Source organism: Nilaparvata lugens, unplaced genomic scaffold, assembly GCF_014356525.2.
Source record: "Nilaparvata lugens isolate BPH unplaced genomic scaffold, ASM1435652v1 scaffold4875, whole genome shotgun sequence".
Taxonomy (NCBI): domain Eukaryota; kingdom Metazoa; phylum Arthropoda; class Insecta; order Hemiptera; family Delphacidae; genus Nilaparvata; species Nilaparvata lugens.
Window position 1 is genome coordinate 972 of NW_024090870.1, and position 23,223 is coordinate 24,194.

Below are 23,223 nucleotides of genomic sequence, written 5' to 3' on the forward strand. Positions count from 1 at the left end.
TATGGTGAGAAATCTCGCCAAAAGCCAAGAGTCGCCATATTGTTTACCAATTTTATGTGAGGTCTTTTAGGTCTGTTCACAGTGATGTCGATTGAAACTTTCCCCGATGCAAAGACATTGGTTGGATAGAAGCATGCACGGAAAAAGTGAGTAGAGCTGCAGTGTCACTTATGTGTGATGCTAATTCGAAATATAGCTAATGGGCTTCGCCAAACGACTGTGCAACGACCAACCATTTATGTCAGTGATTTTAAACTATGTATCACATAGCAATGTTTGATTTTATGTAACGACTCTGCAACCGGGCATAAGTCCGGTATTCTGTACCTTTTTCATTCAAATGGTATATTGTCAGCTGTGTTCTATGATTATAGAATGAAATGTGATTATTGTTTGTAGGGTTCATACGCGTGTCGATGCCGCGACGGCTTCAACGGCGACGGAATCAACTGTCGTGACATTAACGAATGCCTCACCACAATGGCGGATGTGACCAGAACGCTCAGTGCATCAATACTGATGGCTCGTTCAAGGTCTCTCATCATTAATTCGTTTCTTCTCCTTCGCCATCTCCTTCTTCTTCCTTTCCTCCTTCTCGTCCTTTTTTCTTGTTTTCTTCTTCCTTTTCTCCCTCTCCTTTTCATCCTCCTTCTCCTCTTTCTCTCTTCCTTCCGTCTCATTCTCCTGTATCCAATCTGTCTTTTTTCCCTATTCTCCTTTTCATCCTCCTCTTCCTCTCCTTCTTCTCCTCTTCCTCTCCCCCTTCCCACACCTCCTCCTCCTTCTCTTACTTCTTCTCCTTTTTCTCACTCCCTTCACCTCTTCCTTCTCCAGTTTTCTTCTACTGGTTCTTCGTCTTTATTCTGTGCTTTTTCCTGTTTTCTTCTTCCTTTTCTCCTTCTTCTCATCCTACTCCTCTTTCTCTTTTCCCTATTCTCCTTTTCATGCTCCTCTTTCTCTTCCTTCATCTCCTCTTTCTTTCCCCCTTCACCTCTTCCTCCTCCACCTATTTTCTTCTACTGGTTATTTGTCTTTATTTTGTTATAAAGATAATTTTGTATATTTTGTATATTTGATAATTAGTTATAAACGTTTATTTAGGAGAACATTTCTTCCGATCATTACTTTTTGAGATATGAGCGTATAAAGTTTAAATTTTGGACAAATCATTGAAAATTCGGTAAGAATTAGATCCATGAAGTTTTGGGAATAAATTCTCTATAGTATTGGTATTATTGATTGAATAGAACAAAAATTTTCTGAAATTATTAATTTTTGAGAAAGTTATTCAATTTATCAAAAATAACTCAACTGAATGTTGTTTTTGGTCATTTTTAGTAAATTGAATCACTTTATAAAAAAAATATTGATTTTTTTCAGGAAATTTTTGTTTTATTCAATCAACAATACCATGAAACTGTTACACCGATAAGGCTGTGCAAAGGCTAAAACAAAATCTACTGGTGATATTTTTCAAAGTTCTCTAATTCTTATACGAACAAGCTATCAAAATGAAAAGTTTTCTCAGGAAATTGGTTTTTCTCGATCATTACTTTTTGAGATATGAGCTCTTAAAGTTTGAATTTATATGAAATGCAACTTTATGGGCTCAAAAAGTAATGATAGGTAAAAAGCAATTTCCTGATAAAACATTTCATTTTGATAGCTTGTTAGTATACAAATTACAAAACTTTGAAAAATATCATCACTAGATTTTTTTTAGCCTTTGCACATTGGTGTAACAGTTGGAAATGGAATAAATGAATAATTATTCTTGTTTGTTTGCAGTGTTTTTTTTTTAATTTGCTCATCATTAATTGGTGTAACAGTTGGGAGTGAATAAAAATTATTGTGTGTTTGCAGTGCGTGTGTGACGGTGGCTTTAAGGGCGATGGCTACTCGTGCCAGGATGTTGACGAGTGCTTGGAGGACGGAGGCTTGTGCGAGAACGGACACTGCCTCAACTACGCGGGCTCGTTCCGCTGTGAGTGCGAAATGGGATTCATGCACCCCGACGACCACAGCGAGACCTCGTGTGTTGGTCAGTAGAACACCACAGTCTCACTTCATTACACTAATAATTATTCTAATAAGCTGAATTACTTTATACAATATTAGTTGAAATGTTGCATATACATTCTTAATCAACCGAGTATTCTTATAGGCCTATTTTCAATTCTTCTAGATTTCATTACGTCAAGTTTTCAGTTTGTAAAGTTTTAAAATAGACCCTTGCGAAGCACGGGTTACCTGCTAGTTATTCTAATAAGCTGAATTACTTTCTACAATATTGATAGAATATATGCTAGTGACCCCCTGGGTTGGAGCACTCACTCAAGAACTGTTCAATTTTTTATTTTAACATGAATATAATTTTGTGGATTTAAGTGAAATTTTCAATATTTTTTTGTGATTGTAAAGATTTTTGTTTGGTTTTGTAATTTGAAATTAATTAATCGAATACATACAAAATTGTAGTAGATACATTTTTTTGGACTCATAATAATAGTAGACTTAAATTAATAATTAAGTTATAACCTTAATACATAACCTCTAGACTGTGTATTCCATATTAGGTTTGGAATAGATTTGGGCGAATGCCTGTTGTTTTACCTTAATTGTATTTGTATATGAATGAATATTCAAATAAAAATAAAATTAAATAAAATTTCAATTCATTTATGATTTGCCGCAGGCTAAACAATAGTAGACATTGACAATAGTTATGTACATTAAAAACATAAAAATTATAACATTCATATACAAAGTTGAACTTGATAAATTCTTAAAATAGTGAAAATATAAAAATATAAATATAAAATATCATTTAAATAGTAAAAAATAATGACAGTTACAGCCCAATCCTATATAGAAACAGTCATCAATAAAATCTGGAAACATGAACATTGCACTCGAAAGTAACACGTAAGAGTCTTAATATATTTTTTTCTACATCAGTTTATCAGGGATTGCCAACTATAGGGACACTGGGCTATCAACCAGCTTTTCAGTCTTGTCCTAATAATTGTCAGTGTTTGAATCTCTTTCAAGTGGTTCGGAAACGAATTAAATACTTTTTCACCCATATGCTGTGAGCTACATTAGTAAAAGGTCGTTCTGTGTGGTTCAGTTCGCAATGCAGATCTGAATCTTGTGTTATGATTATGGATATTTGACCCTTTAGTCCAATTTGTCTTGTACCGTATTTAAAGGCAAAGATAGATAAGTAGTAAATATAAAGATCAGGTACAGGTATTGCTGCTGATCGGAACTGTTGTATTGTAATCTTTGAAACACGCAACATTTAATCATTCAGAGTTGGTGAAAATCGTGAAAACAGCTAAATATTCCTTCAACGAGAATAATTAGACAGTAGGGATCCTATTTGTAATGAAAAATTACTCTGTCGCTTCAACATCTTTGTTCCTCATATGAATCTAAATTCATATCATTTGGTCATGTGATACATGATTTCGATACAGAGTTCCAAGAGAAAATATTGTGGATCACATCCACATTTCTCTGTTTTAATTGAACAACAGTTTTTGTTCGAGTTGTGAACACGTTTTGTTCGAGATAGGTTCACAAAAAACTCAGGCGAACAAATCTGGTAATATAGAGGGCCAGAAAACGTTACCGAATTGTAAGATGACCGAGTAGTGACTTAACAATACTTACATTGATTCCATTGACTGCCACTGAATTTTACACAATAAACATCACAATACATAAATATCTTCTTTTTTTAATAGTCTATCACTTTTTATCCTCAATATTAAAGGAAAATTTAACGTTAAAAGTTGCAAGTTATGATCATGCCACTTTAATTTGTCTTATACATTTCATTTTCATGATATATAGCACAACATTATAATATTTTAGGGGTAAAAGAAAGGAGACGGGGCCGCCGAAAGCAATGGATGAACAGGTAGAAGTTCTAGTGACCCTTCCGTGGTCGCCTATTGTTAATGAGTTTCGACATTTTCGTGGTCTATTGTTAAGGATTCCATTCCGAGTAATAAATTGGCGGCCCTGCCTGATTACTTAAATGCATTTTCAGCTGTAAACCAGTGGTAGCCTACATTGATTGGATAAACACACACATTACTATCGATTATAGGTACAAATTTAGTCAAACTAAGAACGTATTATTTTTTATTTTTCAATAAAGATTACGTCCTTTTATACTTATTCTTACGTCCTATTATATTCAGTGTACATGATGATACTAGATACATTACATAGACATATCATCAGCTGATGAATAGCGCACGTGGTGTGTAACCACGAATTGTATGTAATCAAGTTAGTCTGTATACAGCTTGTGAGCAATTTGAATTTCATCAAAATGAACCATTAGAAATAATTGAATAACAAGTACTTGAACACTGATCTAGATGCAATAATAAAGTGATAATACAAGTAACAGGTAAGGTGGAAAGTAATAGATGAGTCCCTACCAGCTAAAACTGCCTTCAAGAAAGCAGACGAGGCCACTCCGGCTACTAATGAGGGTAATGAAGCGGATTGAGAGGACAATAGAGTGTGATAGTCGAGAGTTGCAGGATGAACCTTTTTGGATCAATAGCCCAGTGTAGTGCGGCCTCGTCTCCTTTCTTTAACCCTATTTTAGTCACTTGAATTGTTCAAACTCTGTTCTATCATTGAAAACCGTATTGTATTACGTTTTTTGTAAAATAAAATTGATTTGATTCGACTGAAATGTATGCTATGAGAATGGTGTTACAGGTCAGAGGGAAGAAATCTCATTCATCGTATTTGGCGACAGTATCTTATAGGCCTACTGGTGATATCCACCATACAATTCCTCACATACAGGTTTTTTTTACGAACTCCCTACCAATACTCTAGAGCATTGTTTCTGGGTAAGAAACATATCTCAATTGTCCGGAAGTCTTCAGTTACTCACACAGCGGCCATTTTGCTTTTTTAACCTATTAATTTTTTATAAATAATGGTTGAACATACGAAATTGCACAAACATTAATAACAACTAGACAATGCTACAAAATTTTTGAAAATTTTTCAAATTCATAGAAAAATGGCGGCCATTTAAAATTTTGTTTCTCAAATAACTCAGAAAATGTTGATTTTACTAAAAATTTACAAGATAACTTTTTTAGTAAATTTAATTATCCAGCGTATCGATTGGTACCTGATTTTTTAAGATTGGACCAATATTAACTGAGATATGACAGCTTTAGTGAACTTATGCCAAGACCAAGAGGGTTATGTAACATCAATCATTGTTTGAAATAATCTAAAATAACTTACAAATGACATGCAAAGCAGCCGGAGACTGTTGCATTGTTGCAACTAGCCCCCAGCGGTGTCCTATCACTAAAGCTGCCATATCTCAGTAAATATTGGTCCAATATTGAAAATCTGGTAACAATCGATAGGAACCTAATTAAATTAACTAAACAAAAGGTTACTCTTGTAATTTTTTTGTAAAACCAACCGTTTATGAGTTATTTGAGGAACAACATTTTAAATGCCCGCCATTTTGTTTTATGAATTTGAAAAATTATCATAATTTTTGTAGCTTTGTCTAGTTGTTATAAATGATTGTGCTATTTCTTATGTTCAACCATTATTTATAAAAAATTAATAGGTGAAAAAAGCAAAATGGCCGCTGTGTGAGTAACTAGTCTTCAGTTACTTCATGATAATTTAAATATGATATTCAGATATGTTTCTCACCCAGGAACAATGCCCTAGGGTATTGGTAGGGAGCTCGTAAAAAACCCTGTATAATATGATGTTTAGTATTTTTAATATTTATGCAAATCTTTTCCAGATATAAATGAATGTCAGATGTTCAACAACCTATGTGTATTTGGACGCTGTGAGAATGTGTTTGGAATGTTTCGATGCGAATGCAACGAGGGATATCAACTGGACAATTCTGGAGGTAAATTAATGACACTTTATTTTTGACTCATCAATTCATTTATTTTTTATTTACAATCAATGCAATAGAAAACAAGAAACAGCCAGAATACAAAATTCTTCTTCATCCTAAATAGAAATATTCTTTGTAAATTGTCCAAACGAACGTTACGTAATTGTATTCTGTTTTTAATGCTTATTAGAAAATATAGAAACCATACAATGTCACCTAATAAATCTCTTTCCCCTTCTCACTAATTGCTCTCTTCTGTCTTCATAACTATGTAAAAATGATTTTCATTATTCCATCATCTTACCTGTTCAAGTGCTCTTTTCTGTTAGATAATTGACCGGGCAAATTGAGGTCTAAGATTCAAGTCGACGGTTTTGCATTTCTCTTTATGTTCATATGTTTAAATGTTTTATGTTTCGCATTTACAGCGAAACGCAGCAATAGATTTTCATGAAATTTGACAGGTATGTTCCTTTTCGAATTTCGCGTCGACGTATACATAAGGATTTTTAAAATTTTGCATTTAAAGGATAATACAAAAGGAAAAGGAGTCTCCTTCGCCAATATTACCGTAAAAATCAGACTATAGAATATTATCATAGCCACCTCTAATACAAGGCCCCGGCCTACGATATTGCAACGTCGCAGTGTAGGCCTAGAATCTAATACATGATTGAAGAAAAAGATTTCAAAAAAATACCAGCTGATCTTTTTCACCAATCAGGTATTAGATTTTATGCCAACGCTGCGACGTTGCAATATCGTAGGCCGGGACCTTGTATTAGAGGTGGCTATGATATTATTCATCATAAATCAGCGGTCTAGTGGACTATAATACTACCCGTTCAAAAACATCGAACATTCTTGAAAATGTATCTTTCCAAAAGCTGAGGCCAAGTTTGGAGTTGTTGATAGAAAACCTTCTTTTACATTTTTATTTTTGAATCTGATGATTAAAATTGCAACAAATATTATTGAAAAAAAAAATGATTTCCAAAATAATGAAAATTGAGAGATGAAGTTTGTAGGAAATCAGCATTATGGTAGTTTATTTTGTTAATTTCAACACACCGATTTTTCGCCGTCATGAAAACACAGAATGTTCTCTTATGGGTTGATAGGTTTCACGTATCGACGACAGCCAGACCTGATAACAGCGCTCACTCTCAGATTCCGGGACGACACGTTACGGTACGATAGGACAGAAAGCTCTATGTTCATTTAGGATTTTTTTAGACATTTTAATTGATAAATTATTTATTTATTTTCGAGAAAACAACATAACTTACAGAGCGCGAGGTCTACTGTTCACAGAACTACTAGTATATTACATATTTTCTATCAATGTATAAATTTTCTACCACGTCGCTGTGACAAAAAACTATACCAGTATCAAACTGAAAGTTTCAATGAATTTCTGCCCATGATTAACTTGGCATAACTTGGCTGCCCGTGTGTATAAAATAAAAATAGATTACTGTGTAAAATAACGCGTCTTTTTGGGATAGGAAGGTTTATCAGGGACAAAAGTTCTCTTTTCTTCAATTATAAAACATATGAAGACTGGGACACTAGTGGTGTCCACCAGCGGTGGCCGGGCTAGCGATCGAGTGGGACACCAGCAAAAACATGGTGTCCAATCTGGCCTGCCTAGTTTGATGAACGCAATAAAAAGTAATGCCCCGCTACTAGCTCGGATACTTGATTTCCATTGGTGTTCTAAAATGTGATATGGGCCTGATGGTGGTATAACCATTCTGAAAATATTTATTTTTATTTATTTATTTTTAATTGTAATGAGAAAAAATATTTTCTAGATAAGTTATGTTGTTTGATTTGTTGAGTGTATAAATCTTGAGTGATCCAGTGTGAATTTATGTTTTGTAGGAATTGTACCGATATAACGAGTGTGAGAGCCCACAGGCATGTCTCTATGGTAAATGCATCAACACTCAAGGAAAGTTCATCTGTGAATGCCCACCCAACTACCAACTTGTCCCCGCTGGCAATGCTTGTATTGGTAAGCTCATTCATTCATCAAATCAAATCAAAATTTATGCGTTTCAATTTACGATCATACATAATTATGTACATTATCAACAAGTAGTGTTGACCAGATACAGAATAGTCACGCTGGGAAGTCAAACCTCTTAAGCTAACATGTATGACGTCATACTGGGGCATTTCACGTTATAATGGCAGTGAAGAAAGATAGGAGAAAAACGTTGCAGAGTCTCACTCCATTTTGCCAATGAGTGTACACAGTTGTTACTCAATTCATCCCATTAAATTTGATTTAATATTAGTCTCCATTTCCTTGATAAGATAATCAATTTTATGTAATATTAATTAAATTCATCAATGAAATATCTTTTTTGTATTTTGATTCAAAACTTTGCTTTGGATCAGATTTTTATGTTCATACAAATCTGAAAGGCGGCTTATCAAAAAAGATGTGATACACCAATCTGAACTTCAAAACAACAGAAATAAAGTTGCTCAGTGGGTATTCTATTTCAATTTCTCTTAAAAATAATATAAATAGAAAATAGAAATCTTATTTATAATAAGATAATTTGAATTAAAGTAATTTTGATATAACCTTTTAATATTATATACAGGGGGATATGCGGTAACTTTGAGAGCTCATTCTATATGTAAAAATAATGAAAAAAACTTATAAACATAGGTCCGGAAATGTTTCGTTAGCGAGTTATACAGGGTTAAAGATTTCGCCTGGATTTCAGTTCCGCTGAGTAAATGAAGACTCTCTGAAATTCTGGGAAGTTAAATTTAGGGGCAAATGCCATTGTTTCTTATGGTTTTTTACCTGAAAAATTGATTAGAACAGGTCCCAGAACTGTAAGATGAGTAGTTTTTGAGTAATCCAGTGTGAAATGCAAAAACATTGAGTAAAAAAACACAATTTTTACATTTGGCCAGCAATCGCTTTGTTATTTTACCAATAAACTGATCAAATTTCAGAACAAAACTTGTAGAAAATTTAATTCTAAACAAAACGGTATGATTAAAGTATACAGAAAGTGAACAGATAATCGATTAAAGGAAGTTTTATTGAAAACAGAACAACACACGTTTTTTATTTGGCCGACAATAACTCTGTTGATTTCTTATTAAAGATCTGTAAAAAGTTAATGATTTTTACTTAAATTTAACACCTTAATTTTTTTACTAAAATTTCAAAATAAATAATATTAAAACACAGTTTTAAAATAAAGAAATAAACATAAACAACAACATAAATAATAAAAAAATACACATGTTGAGCGGATAATTTGTTTTTCATAAGTTGGCACTACAATAACAGCTGATCAACAATGATGTGATTTGAAATGTAGAATTTTAATTCCTTGAGAGGTAACAACTGAGTTTTAGTCCACGTGTGTATTGTTCTGTTCGTCGTATTGAATTTTAGTCCGTGTTAGCATTGTTTTGTCCATAGTATTATTAAATTGTTGGAGTAGTAATGCCATACTTATTTTCAATTGAAGAATACGCCGATATGGTGTTTATTTACGGTGTATGTGAAGGCAATGCTACAATCGCTGTGGAAGAATACAGACAACGTTACCCTTATCGTAGAATTCCAAATGCTAGAACCATTATTTCTACATTTCGTACGTTACGGGAAACAGGATCACTTCCAAGCGTAAAGATCCAGTCTGACCGCCCTCGCCAACATGATGTTAATGTAGAAGAAAACATTATTGCTGCTGTTGAACGTAGTCCAGGTATTAGTACAAGACGTATTTCAAAGCGGTTTAGGGTTTCGCAAAGTAAAGTTTGGAGAACACTTAATAAGAACAACCTTTATCCCTACCATAAACAAAAAGTACAGCATTTACAACCAGGAGACAATGAACATCGCTTGGAGTACTGCAATGGTTAGTCAATCATCGTCAACTCTTCAAGTACATTTTATTTACCGATGAGTCACAGTTCACTCGTGATGGTATCAACAATTTACGAAACCAACATTCATGGGCAGAAGAGAACCCTCATGCAACAATTGAACGTAACTTTCAATACCGTTTTAACATTAATGTATGGTGTGGTGTTATTGATGATAAGCTAATTGGACCGTTTATTTTTCTAGAGCGCTTAACAGGTCAGGCGTACTTACAGTTTCTTCAAGAAGAATTACCGACATTGCTGGAAGATGTTCCTCTTGCAACGCGACGCAAGATGTACTTCCAGCATGATGGCGCACCGCCACATTTTTCAAATGATGTTTCCACCTATCTAAATCATCAGTTCCCAAATAAATGGATCGGTCGTGGTGGTCCTATACACTGGCCACCAAGGTCACCAGATCATACGCCATTGGACTTCTGCATATGGGGATGGATGAAAGATCATGTTTACGAGGTCAAAGTAAATTCCCGTGAGGCGTTACTTGATCGAATTAATGAAGCCTTTGTGCAGTTAAAGGAGAGCCCCGTAGAACTACGAAAAGCAACAAGAGCAATTCTTAAACGAGCAGAAAGATGCATTGAAGTTAATGGCAACATTTTTGAGCATTTACTGTAATTTTATTGCATAACTTTACATTACAGTTTTCAATAAAACTTCCTTTAATCGATTATCTGTTCACTTTCTGTATACTTTAATCATACCGTTTTGTTTAGAATTAATTTTCTACAAGTTTTGTTCTGAAATTTGATCAGTTTATTGGTAAAATAACAAAGCGATTGCTGGCCAAATGTAAAAATTGTGTTTTTTTACTCAATGTTTTTGCATTTCACACTGGATTACTCAAAAACTACTCATCTTACAGTTCTGGGACCTGTTCTAATCAATTTTTCAGGTAAAAAACCATAAGAAACAATGGCATTTGCCCCTAAATTTAACTTCCCAGAATTTCAGAGAGTCTTCATTTGTTATTGAAGAGGAAACTTTTTTGCAACTTATCTCTCCAAATTTACATTGTAGAAGAGAAATGATAAAAAAATCAAGCAACTCTATTTGAATTTCTCATTGGAAAGACAGACAGAGAAAATAGTTGGGATAGGGAAGAAATAGGGAAGGGAAAATGCAAAGATAGTTTTAAAAAGAAAGCTGAAATAATAGTAGATTTTAATTGGCTGGCATGAACAGTTGACGGAAGCAATTATTCAAATGCCTCATGTCATGCTATGAGAAAAAATAAATTCAATGTGCATATTCTCCTGCATTTGCAAGGGATTGCTTTATTCGTATACCTTATTGACCGAGCGAAGTGAGGTTTAATATTCAAGTCGCAGGTGTGGCATTTCTCTTAATGTTTAAATGTTTATATGTGGCGCATTCACGGCGAAAGGCGGTAATAGATTTCCATGAAATTGGACAGGTATGTTCCTTTTTAAATTGCGCGTCAACGTATACAGTATACAAGGTTTTTGGAGATTTTGCATTTCAAGGATAATATGAAAGGAAAAAGGAGCCTCCTTCATACGCCAATATTAGAGAAAAAATCAGACTTATAAATCATAATAATCAGCTTCCGAGTTGATTATAAATTGCAAGCCATGACGCATGCAATTCAATATCTCAATGGACTTGGTAAAAAATAATTTGCTGTGTAGACTAAATTGCATTCCTCATTGAATGCAATTTTTATGCACTATTAAAAATGACTATTGATTGCTTGCAATAACGCATACAATTAATAACTAAAATAACATAGCATTGTTCCTCGAACTTCTCTGCTTTGAACTCGGGCTGTCCTGTTGCCAGTATGTCTTGAAGGAGATTAGCTTTTGATGTTAGCATTTTTGATACATCAACCCAACAGCCTTTAGCCGTTTTCACACGATATCTCGCCGACACGACATACAGACAGGATTTACTCTGATGGACAGTATAAGAGGAGGATGCGGTTTATAACTGCGCGAGGTATACTGTTCACAGACTACTAGTTATATGTGGAACCTCAATATAGTACATCTCAAGGGACCGCTCAAAAAATGTACTATTGGAAGGTCTGTACTGAATAGGGGTGTACTATATCAAGGTTTCTCTGTAGGCTATGTATGCACGTTTCAAGGGACTGCTGAAGAAAAGTACTATTAAGAGGAATGTATTATACAATCAACACTCTACTTGAAAGTAGAAGTTAACTTTCTACAGCTGTATATAGTTGATAAACATAGGCTATTCAAGTACCTACAGTGGAAACTCTAGAGTAGCCTACAGTAACTATACAGAGTAAGTCATATGTATGGCAACCTTTCAATAAATTGGAGACTGTTGTGGATACAATACTCTAACTTTCAGGATAAGTTATTGGTCAAATACTCTATCTTTTGACGTTCAACTGAAATCAACCCCTCATAAGGGGGTGACTTAGGCCACGCACACTCACATCGATTTTTGTTCGTACGATTTTTACCGTCCTTATGATCGAATTCTTCCAGATTAAACAGAACTTGACAACATAGTCTGTTTAAAATCATCTGTTTAATCTAATAAAATTTATAAGGACGGCAAAAAATCGTACGAACAAAAATCGAACAAAATATTGATGTGTTGTGTGTGTGGTGTGTGTGTGTGTGTGTGTGTGGTGTGTGTGTGTGTGTGTGTGTGTGTGTGTGTGTGTGTGGTGTGTGTGTGTGTGTGTTGTGTGTGTGTGTGTGTGTGTGTGTGTGTGTGTGTGTGTGGTGTGTGTGTGTGTGTGTGTGTGTGTGTGTGTGTGTGTTGTGTGTGTGTGTGTGTGTTGGTGTGTGTGTGTGCGGGGCTTTAGGGGTTGTAACTCAAATATTTTAGATGTAAACACCCATTGTGTAGTACATCATTTTAAAGGCCTTTTCAAAACAAGAAAGATGGCATCGATAAAAATGTTCCATGATACTTGTATTCTAAATGGCGGCTGATTGAACTTCATCAATTATTTCTTTAAAAACTAAAACTTCAATCAGCCGCCATTTATATGATAAAAGTATCATAAAAAATTTTATTGATGTCTTATAGTCAGTATAGTTTATGATGACATAGTCCTTCTGTAATCACTCTAAATATTCGAATATATTGTAGGTAATTGAATAAAAACACAAATATGTTGTCAAATTCTACACTGTTTTATTTGGTTGACTGAAAAGCTAAGTCAACTTGAAAATGTGTTCTGTGTGGTCACGAAACCATGGTCGTGTCAAATATAGAATTTGCCACATATTTGTGTTTTTATTCAATTATGGAACGGTTCTACATATTGACAATGACTCAGTCGAATTTTTATATTGTAGGTAAATTGGGTATCACCCATATCTGGGAGGCATTTCCTTATCCGCCACCTGGGGAGGACTAGCAACCCATCTGGGGCCTCCGCCGATAGGCACTGTAATATTGTTTGTGATGTTTGCAGACAAACGCGAGTCGCAGTGCTACTTGAGCGTGGAGCAGATCGAAGGCCGGAGCCGATGCTCGATGGAGACGGGCAGTCCGATGTCCAAGTCGGCTGCTGTTGCAGCGTCGGCAAAGCGTGGGGCAGCTACTGCGAGGCCTGTCCACCCCCACACTCCGACCAGTACCGCACCCTCTGCCCCAGCGGACCCGGCTACAAACCCAACACCGTCACCGTCAGTAACTCCATACAAAACAAGTTCACACTAGACAAATTTATATAATAAGAGAGTAGGGTTGTGTTTGTTCGTAGCAAAACATTTCAACTTGTGGATTGCATACCGGAGAAACGGGGATGATTTAGATCTTCAAATTTTGCACATAGATTATAAAAATATGAATCTCGTGCACCTCGAAGCCCAAATTTCAATTTTGGTTCGAAGCCTATTTCAAACTCTTCAAGATTCCACTAGGTCAATTTTTCAATTTGTCAAGTTTTAAATAATAGACCCTTGTGGAGCACGGGTTACCTGCTAGTATTCCTTAAGATGATATCCCATGGTTTGTAGAATTCATTCAAAGTTGGAAGCTTTGCATCAAATTATGGTGTTGTGTATCAAGTTGAGATGATACTGTATCATATTGTGTTGATACTTTATCATGTGTGGTATTACTGTATCATTTATGATGATAACATAGAGAAAATATAGTATAAGATGATATCTCATGGTTTAGGGCGTTTATGTTCCAACCTTCACTGTTAACTCAAGTTGATAGTCCACGTAGTTTTTTTTCATGAAGCTATGTGACCCTTGCTAATTTATCATTCTGTGCCGTTTTTACACTCTCACCTATACTATTTAACGAGCAATTTCTGTTTACATGTTTAGATGTTTATATATCTGCATTTGACCGGATCTCGAAAACGGCTCTAACGATTCTCTCGAAATTTGGAACAAAGTAGTTTTATGATATGAAAATTCGATTGCACTAGGTCTCAGCCCTGGATAACTAGCTGAAAAAAATAAAAGGATAAATACGTCCTTGGAAAAACAGCTGGACATTTTGTCGTCTGTCGAAACAGTGATGGAAGTGAGTGAGTGCATGTGTGGGTTATTCCTCAGCTGATCTCTCGAGAAGAATAATCCAGCAAGGAAAACTTATTTTCCTTTATATTCTCTTTTTTCGTTTATTTCTCTTGAAAAATTAAGGTACCCCAATTTCTAAATCTCTATACGTTTCAAGGTCCCCTGAGTTCAAAAAAGTGGTTTATGGGTATTGGTCTGTACTTTTGTGTGTGTGTGTGTGTATGAGTGTATGTGTGTCTGTGTATACGATATCTCATCTCTCAATTAACGGAATGACTTGAAATTTGGAACTTAAGGTCCTTACAATATAAGGATCCGACACGGACAATTTTGATCAAATGCAATTCAAGATGGCGGCTAAATGTAGAAAATGTTGTCAAAAACAGTGTTTTCCGTGATTTCCTCAAAACGGCTCCAACGATTTTGATTGAATTTATACCTAAAATAGTCATTGATAAGCCCTATCAACTGTCACAAGTCCCATATCTGTAAAAATTATAGGAGCTCCGCCCATCTATGCAAAGTTTGATTTTAGATTCCCAATTATCAGGCTTCAGATACAATTTAAACAAAAACTTTTAAGTGGAAAAGATAGAGCATGAAAATGTCTACAATTAATGTTCAGTAACATTTCCACCTAAAACTGAAAATAAGATCGAAATTCGAGAAAATGTGATTACTCAAGTGCGAACTGTTGGCAACTGTTGATTCTATTAAATCATTCACTATGAAGAGATAGCAGACCTTGTGTGTTTCCTGCGTTATTTTCCTGTCATCAGCTGGCTCAGATCTTTGAATAGTAGACTTGAGATGAGCGTGAATACTAGCGTCAGGTGATCAATTTTTATAACGGCAGGGAAAGTTGTGTGAGTGCGCCACACCAGATTTTCTTGTTTATTTCTCTTTTTTTAGAAATAAACATGTTTTCTAAAAAAGAGTAATAACAGAAAGTCCAAAATAGTAACTAGATGCTGTTAGTGTAGAATAGTACATAGTATATTAACAAAAATATTGTGACAAACATAGTATATCATTCTAAATCGAATTCATAGTACCTATATCTATTTGTAATTGATGACGTGTTTCTTTTTTTGAAGTGTGAATAATTGTTATTTTGATGAGTGATAGTAGCTTAACCTAGATTTTGATTTGGACTGTAGGATAAATTTGAAAAGGGACAGTTTTGGGCATAAGCCTAATGTGCCTCCTCATATAAATGTGAAAATACTGTACGACTGAGAAAATGAATAAATAAATATAAACTATAATTCAATCTTTCGTTACAAACTTTCTATGCCTTTACACTCCAGAGCGAAGCTCGGTCCCCCGATATTCAGTGATAAAATACAGTTGTCTACAGTAATCGGCTTGAGTTAACAAAAAATCGGCAATTTGGGACATAAACGATTATACCATGGGATATCTTTTTAACTATCTTTTGTCTATGACTTCAGCCACCAGCTGACCAAATATTATTGACGTAACCAGATTGTGCGAAATTATTCATTTTTCCAATGTTCCAATCTCTTTATTATTATCAAATAATAATAAAAATACTTCTACTCGATCTACTTTATGCAAAAGGCAGTGTTGCTCAACACTGTATCAATGATTCGGGAAATCCTAAACATAGCAGCAGAATATTCATCAAGTCTTGTCAAAGACCGATTTTGATGGAAAACTCACATAGCAAAGTGATGAAAAATGTAAATAATAATAGTGATTTCTCTGATCGCCAATGAAATGCAACCAGAAGAGTTTATTCACAAACATAATTTACAGTACATAATGATTCTATAATAGTAGTTCTGTGAACAGAAGACCTCACGGAGTTTTCTCATCCACAAGTATCTGATGTCACCTGTTCTAGTTGATTCAGTTGAATCACAATATTCACAGTTGAATCATTGACCGAGCAAAGTGAGGTCTAAGATTCAAGAAGACGGTTGGCATTTCTCTTAATGTTTAAATGTTTGAATGTTCAAATGTTATATTGTAAAAATACTATAATCATAATACAATTATGACATGCGAGGAAGAACTGAGCTGTACTATTTCTCTCCAAAAATTTTGATAAAATGTTAATGTTGTCCAAAAGTTAAGGTTATGTAATCACACACTGCTTCATTACTTGATTTTCGGTCCAGGAATGATGATTAAAATTTTGAATTTTGAAGGTTGATTTTATACTCTGAATGAATCACAGAATGTATCACAATAAATTAAAGACTTTAGAAATATTGCACTTATTTAAATAATTCTAATACAAAATCAAAAACCTAGTCACTATTTGTATATTTATATGTTGCGTATTTACGGCGAAACCCGGTAATAGATTTTCATGAAATTTGAAAAATTCAAACATTTAAACATTTAACCATTTAAACATTTAAAATTTAAACATTTAAACATTTAAACATTAAACATTTAAACATTTAAACATTAAACATTTAAACATTAAACATTTAAACCATTTAAACATTTAAAACATTTAAACATTTAAACATGTAAACATTTAACATTTAAACATTTAAACATTTAACATTTAAACATTTAAACATTTAAACATTAAACATTTAAACATTTAAACATTTAAACATTAAACATTTAAACATTTAAACATTTAAACATTTAAAATTTAAACATTTAAACATTTAAACATTTAAACATTTAAACATTTAAAATTTAAACATTAAACATTTAAACATTTAAACATTTAAACATTTAAACATTTGAACATTTGACATTTAAACTTTTAAACATTTAAACATTTAAACATTTAAACATTTAATCATTTAAACATTTAGAGAAATGCCAAACCGTCGACTTCAATCTTAAACCTCACTTTGCTCGGTCAATTATATATTCTTCGATATTATTTAGTTCATTTAATCATTTTCCATTTCATCTTCAATCACCTATTTAATTTGTTTTTCAAATGTGAGAATATTGATACTGATGGGCACGCATCATAATACCATGACTGCAAAACAAAATATTGACAATATTTCTACCTTATAGAAATAATAGACACGGATCTCCATACATCTGTGTAATTCATGCAATGGATAATCCACTTGTCAGCTGATGATCATGAATAATTCTATAGTCTGATTAATCCTATCTTCAGAGTAAATTATATATTATAGTGATATCGGAGTATGGAGTAAATCCCTTTTCCTTTCATATTATCCTTAAAATGCAAAATTTCAAAAATCTTGTGTATACATCGTGCGCAGTTAAAAAGGAATATTCCTGCCAAATCTCATAGAATTTTATCAACGCGTTTGGCCGAAATGCGTTACATACATACATACATACATACATACATACATACATACATACATACATACATACATACATACATACATACATACATACATACATACTACAGACATGAGAAATACCGTGTTGAAACATAGACCTCATTTCGTTCGTCAATTATTATACATACAAAGGAATTTGCTAATGATTAACTTAGTCCTAATTATGATTCCCACTATAATGATATGTGTTGGGGTGATAATATTATTTTCTGAAACATGTAGAATTTTACGAATCATTCATCAATTTGGTTTACAGAATTTTTAATTTCTACAAGATGATTTCAATTTCAAAGTCAAAGTCTATTTATTCACAGCCAACAATACAAATTGTAAGACAAGGCTGAGTCAGAAAATTTTATATTCATACAATGTTTTTGTGATTAGTCATATGAATATTTTATATAACTACTGACAAACCAGTAACATTAAATTCATTCACATTTATTCAGTCTCGGTTGCACAAGAGCTTCTTGAATTTAATTGGTATTAAATGCCTCTAGAACCAACAAGAGAAGCCTCCTCTTCATGAAAGCATTCTCTGATTGGTTCTCATGGCATTTAATCTCGTTTAAAATTTAACTAGAATGCAATCCTAAGATTTGGATAACGAATGTAAACCCAAATGATGCAATAGTAACGGGTGTTTCAAAAGAAACGCAACCTTAAGTGTGTGGAATAACAAAATTGATTGCATATTCAAATTCACAAATGGAAATTGATGGTACCATGCTAACCTCTTTCAAAAACATGAAACCAAAAATTTGTGAATAGGTACTGAATTCGAGTATTTATCGTAAATCAATGAATAGTTTTAGGCCGGTTTCCGAGCTCGGGATTCAGCTGAACACAAATTCTCTCTTTATTTTATTCCGTGTTTGATATTCTAGTTTTTTCGAAATTTAATTTAAACGTGACTATGACAATGACTACGCCCCGTATCGGAAAGCCAATTTTCTGACTCCAGCTGTTTGAAGTCTAGAACTTAGCTGTATTCCAAGCTCGGAAACCGGCCCTAATTCCAAAAAAGCAATATGTTACAAACACATTATAATGTGTTATAAACACATTGTAATTTATACAATAATTTATTAGAATATTACCTACTCTTCACCTAGAGATGTGTGTAAGGAGGGTCGTGCACAATATAAATCATCTTGCTGAACCTTTTCTAAGGTTCTATTTCATTATAAAGGCTAGCTTCACACACATTCGGTTTCATTCGGTTCGCTTCGTTTTCGGTTCATTGCCGAAAACGAATGAGACTTCATACATATCAGGTTTTAATTCGTACGGTTCTAATTCGGATTTTTTTCTCAGCACAGCTGTGTATGAACTTTCACAATTCATGTTGGTATTAAATACAACTGCTGGTGTTCAGATAGTGAGATGTGATTTTTTTTTTTGAACTGCAACGTTTTCAAGGTGAATTGGAAATTGTTAACTCTTGATTAGTTTCTTTTTGATTATGTTAATTTTGGACGTTCAGAGTGATTATTTTTTTTAAATTGGAAATTTGTTTCTTGTCTTGACACATGGTACATAACCTTCATCTCTTCTCACCATTATGAAATCATGTAATTCTCATGGAAAAATTGAATAATAAAAATTCTCTCTGAGTTTTAGTTTATCAAACTTATCATCCACGGACTAACTGAAATAATATTAATATAATTTCTCTGATTGCCAATGAATTAATTGCAACCAGAGGAGTTTATTGACAAAACATATACTTAATTATTATATTATACATACAAAAGTTGCTAATAATAAACTTAGTTCTAATTATGATACCCCACTATAATAATATGTGTCGGGGTGATCATAATATTCTTTCTAAAACATGTATAATTTGACAAATTAATTGACCATAATATGATTTTGACATAATATTTATATAATTTTTTAGTGTGTTTGTCTTTTCGGTCTCAAATTTTATAGTTTTTTCAAAGTTTGTGTTTTTTTAATTTTAAAATGATTTGTGTGTGTTTTGAATTGTAAATTGAGTGTGTAATTGATGAATGTCAAGTGACACATAACCTAGCTACATTTGGACTGTTGTACAAATTAGAATTGGAACCGTTTTGGGCTTATAAGCCTGTGGTACTTTTCTGTAAGTTGTGTGATTCTGAAAGATTAAATAAATAAATATTAGATTTTGAAACAGATAATCATGATATCAGGTTAAAATAAAAACAAAAAACCGAGCGTGTGTGAAAGACTTTGTTTTTGTTTCCTGTTTCCTAGCAACGAATTCGAATATGATAGAACCTATTTGTGTCGAGGGGGCGTTCGGTGCTATGCGGTTGCTATTCGGAACCGAATTCAACCCGAATCACCGTTTCACACTTATCGGAATTGTCCGAAAACGAACAGAAAGCGGAACCGAATTCAACCTGAATCACCGTTTCACACTTATCGGAATTGTCCGAAAACGAACAGACAGCAAACCGAACCGAACTGAACCGAATGTGTGTGAAAGTAGCCCCTCGCTAGAAATTAATTTGAGCCGGATGGAATTTATTAGTGTCAAGTGGGCGTTTGGTTCTATGCGGTTTCTATTCGGTACCGAATTCAAACCGAATTACCGTTATCACACTGATCACACTTACCGAATTACACTTATCGGAATCTGACGAAAACGAACCGAACCGAATGTGTGTGAAACTAGCCGAAATGATTCTGGTAATAATCTGTTTTCTGTTTGATTGAATGTTTTTGATGACGTTTATATTTTCAGCTAGTGGAGGGAGACATAAACGAATGCGAGGAGCATGACAGCATGTGCCAGAATGGACATTGCACCAATACATTGGAAGTTTCATGTGCTCATGTAATGATGGTTTCAGGCTGGATAGCACCAATGTTTTTTGTGTTGGTCAGTATATTTTTTATCAATTCTGCCTTCACCGTCTCTCATACTTTCATGTGTTGAGAACTCTTATGAAATAAAAAAAGTTATATATTTTCATCATTGACTTACCATTCTATTCAATAACTAGTAGTTCCGTGAACAGTAGACCTCACGCAGTATTCTCATCCAAAAGTACCTGATTGAAACTATAGACCTTATGGAAATACAGCAATAGACTGGCTTCTCCACACATCTGTGAATCACTTATCAGCTGATTTATGATGAATAATTCTATAGTCTGATTTTTACTTTCCTTGCCCTATTACCATAGGTAAGGAAAGTATTGCTTTCCGAAAAAATTAAGGTACCCCAATTTGTAAATTTCCATACGTTTCAAGCTTCCCTGAGTCCAAAAAGTGTTTTTTGGGTATTGGTCTGTGTGTGTGTGTGTGTGTGTGTGTGTGTGTGTGTGTGTGTGTGTGTGTATGAGTGTGAGTGTATGTGCGTCTGTGTACACGATATCTCATCTCCCAAGTACGGAATGACTTGAAATTGGGAACTTAAGGTCCTTACACTATAAGGATCCGACACGAACAATTTCGATCAAATGCAATTCAGATGGCGGCTAAAATTGCGAAAAAGTTGTCAAAAACAGGGTTTTTCGCAATTTTCCCGACAATGGCTCCAACGATTTTGATCAAATTCTTACCTAAAATAGTCTTGATAAGCTATATCAACTGCCATAAGTCCCATATCTGTAAAATTTCTGGAGCTCCGCCCCATCTTGCAAAGCTTGATTTTAGATTCCCAATTATCAGGCTTCAAATACAATTCTAACAAAACTTTCAAGGGGAAAAGATTGAGCATAAAAGCTCTCCTTATGTTTTCGGTAACATTTTAACCTAAAATTTAAAAAAAGCTCCAAATTCGAGAAAATGTGATTATTTCAATTGCAAACTGTTCACAACTGTTGATTCTATTAAATCATTCACTATGAAGAGATAGCAGACCTCGTGTGTCTCCAGCGTTATTGTCCCTTCACCAGCTGGCTCAGATCTTTGAATAGTAGCAGACTTGAGATGCGCGGGAACACTAGCGTCAGGTGATCAATTTTCATAACGGCAAGGGAAGTTGTGTGAGTGCGCCACACCAATTTTTATTCTAACATTGGCGTATGAAGGAGGCTCCTTTTCCCTTTTATATTTTCCTTGAAATGCAAAATTTTTTTTGAGAAAATCGAGAAAACCCTGTTTTGACAACATTTTCGCCATTTTAGCCGTCATCTTGATTTGCATTTGATCAAAATTGTCGTTCGGATCCTTATAGTGTAAGGATTGTCAAGTTCTAAATTTCAAGTCATTCCGTAATTTGGAGATGAGATACCGTGTACACAGACGCACAGACGCACATACACTCATACACCACACACACACACACCAACACACACACATGATTTCAGCTGAATAATAGACAGCATTAATTTATAAGTTCTATATCAACTCGCTTCCGTTAACGTCTGTCGCCTGTCGGTAACATACACGTAATTAATACTACTTGTGATAGCAGTTGCTATGACAAATTTTTATTCTTTAATAAAAAGTTATCATCATATTCATATCATTAACTGATATACATCCCAGCGAAGTGAGTTCTAAGATTCAAGTCGACAGGTTTGGCATTTCTCTTTAGTTTAAATGTTTATATGTTGCGCATTTACGGCGAAACGCGGTATAGATTTTCATGAAATTCCCAGTATGTTCATTTTTTAATTGCGCGTCGACGTATATACAAGGTTTTTGAAAATTTTGCATTTCAAGGAAAATATAAAAGGGAAGGAGCCTCCTTCATACGCCAATGTTAGAATAAAAATCTGGTGTGGAGCACTCACACAACTTCCCTTGCCGTTATGAAAATTGATCACCTGACGCTAGTGTTCCCGCGCATCTCAAGTCTGCTACTATTCAAAATCTGAGCCAGCTGGTGACAGGACAATAACGCTGGAGACACACGAGGTCTGCTATCTCTTCATAGTGATGATTCAATAGAATCAACAGTTGTGTGAACAGTTTGCAATTGAAATAATCCACATTTTCTCGAATTTGGAGCTTATTTTAAATTTAGGTTAAATGTTACCGAACATTAATTGTAGAGATTTTTATGCTCAATCTTTTCCCCTTGAAATTTTTGTTAGAATTGTATTTGAAGCCTGATAATTGGGATCTAAAATCAAGCTTTGCATAGATGGGGCGGAGCTCCAGAAATTTTTACAGATATGGGACTTATGGCAGTTGATATAGCTATCAATGACTATTTTAGGTAAGAATTTGATCAAAATCGTTGGAGCCATTGTCGAGAAAATTGCGAAAAACCCTGTTTTTTGACAACTTTTTTCGCATTTTAGCCGCCATCTTGAATTGCATTTGATCGAAATTGTTCGTGTCGGATCCTTATAGTGTAAGGACCTTAAGTTCCAATTTCAAGTCATTCCGTTGTTTGGGAGATGAGATATCGTGTAACAGACGCACATACACTCACACTCATACCACACACACACACACACACACCACCACCACACACACACACAAAACACACACACACACACATACAGACCATATACCCTAAAAACACCTTTTTTTGACTCAGGGGACCTTGAAACGTATAGAAATTTGAGAAATTGAGGTACCTAATTTTTTT

At 34.2% G+C, this 23,223-nt stretch overlaps 1 protein-coding gene across 1 annotated transcript; it reads left to right on the forward strand.

Annotated features, from left to right (window-relative positions):
• The first annotated feature begins 448 nt into the window (after window positions 1-448).
• Window positions 449-20,540, forward strand: LOC120355808 (fibrillin-2-like). Its single transcript, XM_039444522.1, has 7 exons — window positions 449-533; window positions 1,864-2,041; window positions 5,822-5,935; window positions 7,515-7,579; window positions 7,814-7,946; window positions 13,287-13,500; window positions 20,416-20,540. Exons 1-7 carry the CDS (start codon window positions 468-470, stop codon window positions 20,417-20,419), a joined length of 774 nt encoding a protein of 257 aa, XP_039300456.1. The 5' UTR covers window positions 449-467; the 3' UTR covers window positions 20,420-20,540.
• Window positions 20,541-23,223: the final 2,683 nt, after the last annotated feature.

Coding starts and splice junctions, on each gene's coding strand:
- LOC120355808 (XM_039444522.1), top strand. CDS start 468: ATGCCTCACCACAATGGCGGATGTGACCAGAACGCTCAGTGCATCAAT. Junction 7,580..7,813: donor TGTCCAATCTGGCCTGCCTA/GTTTGATGAACG, acceptor TATGTTTTGTAG/GAATTGTACCGATATAACGA. Junction 7,947..13,286: donor CGCTGGCAATGCTTGTATTG/GTAAGCTCATTC, acceptor TGATGTTTGCAG/ACAAACGCGAGTCGCAGTGC.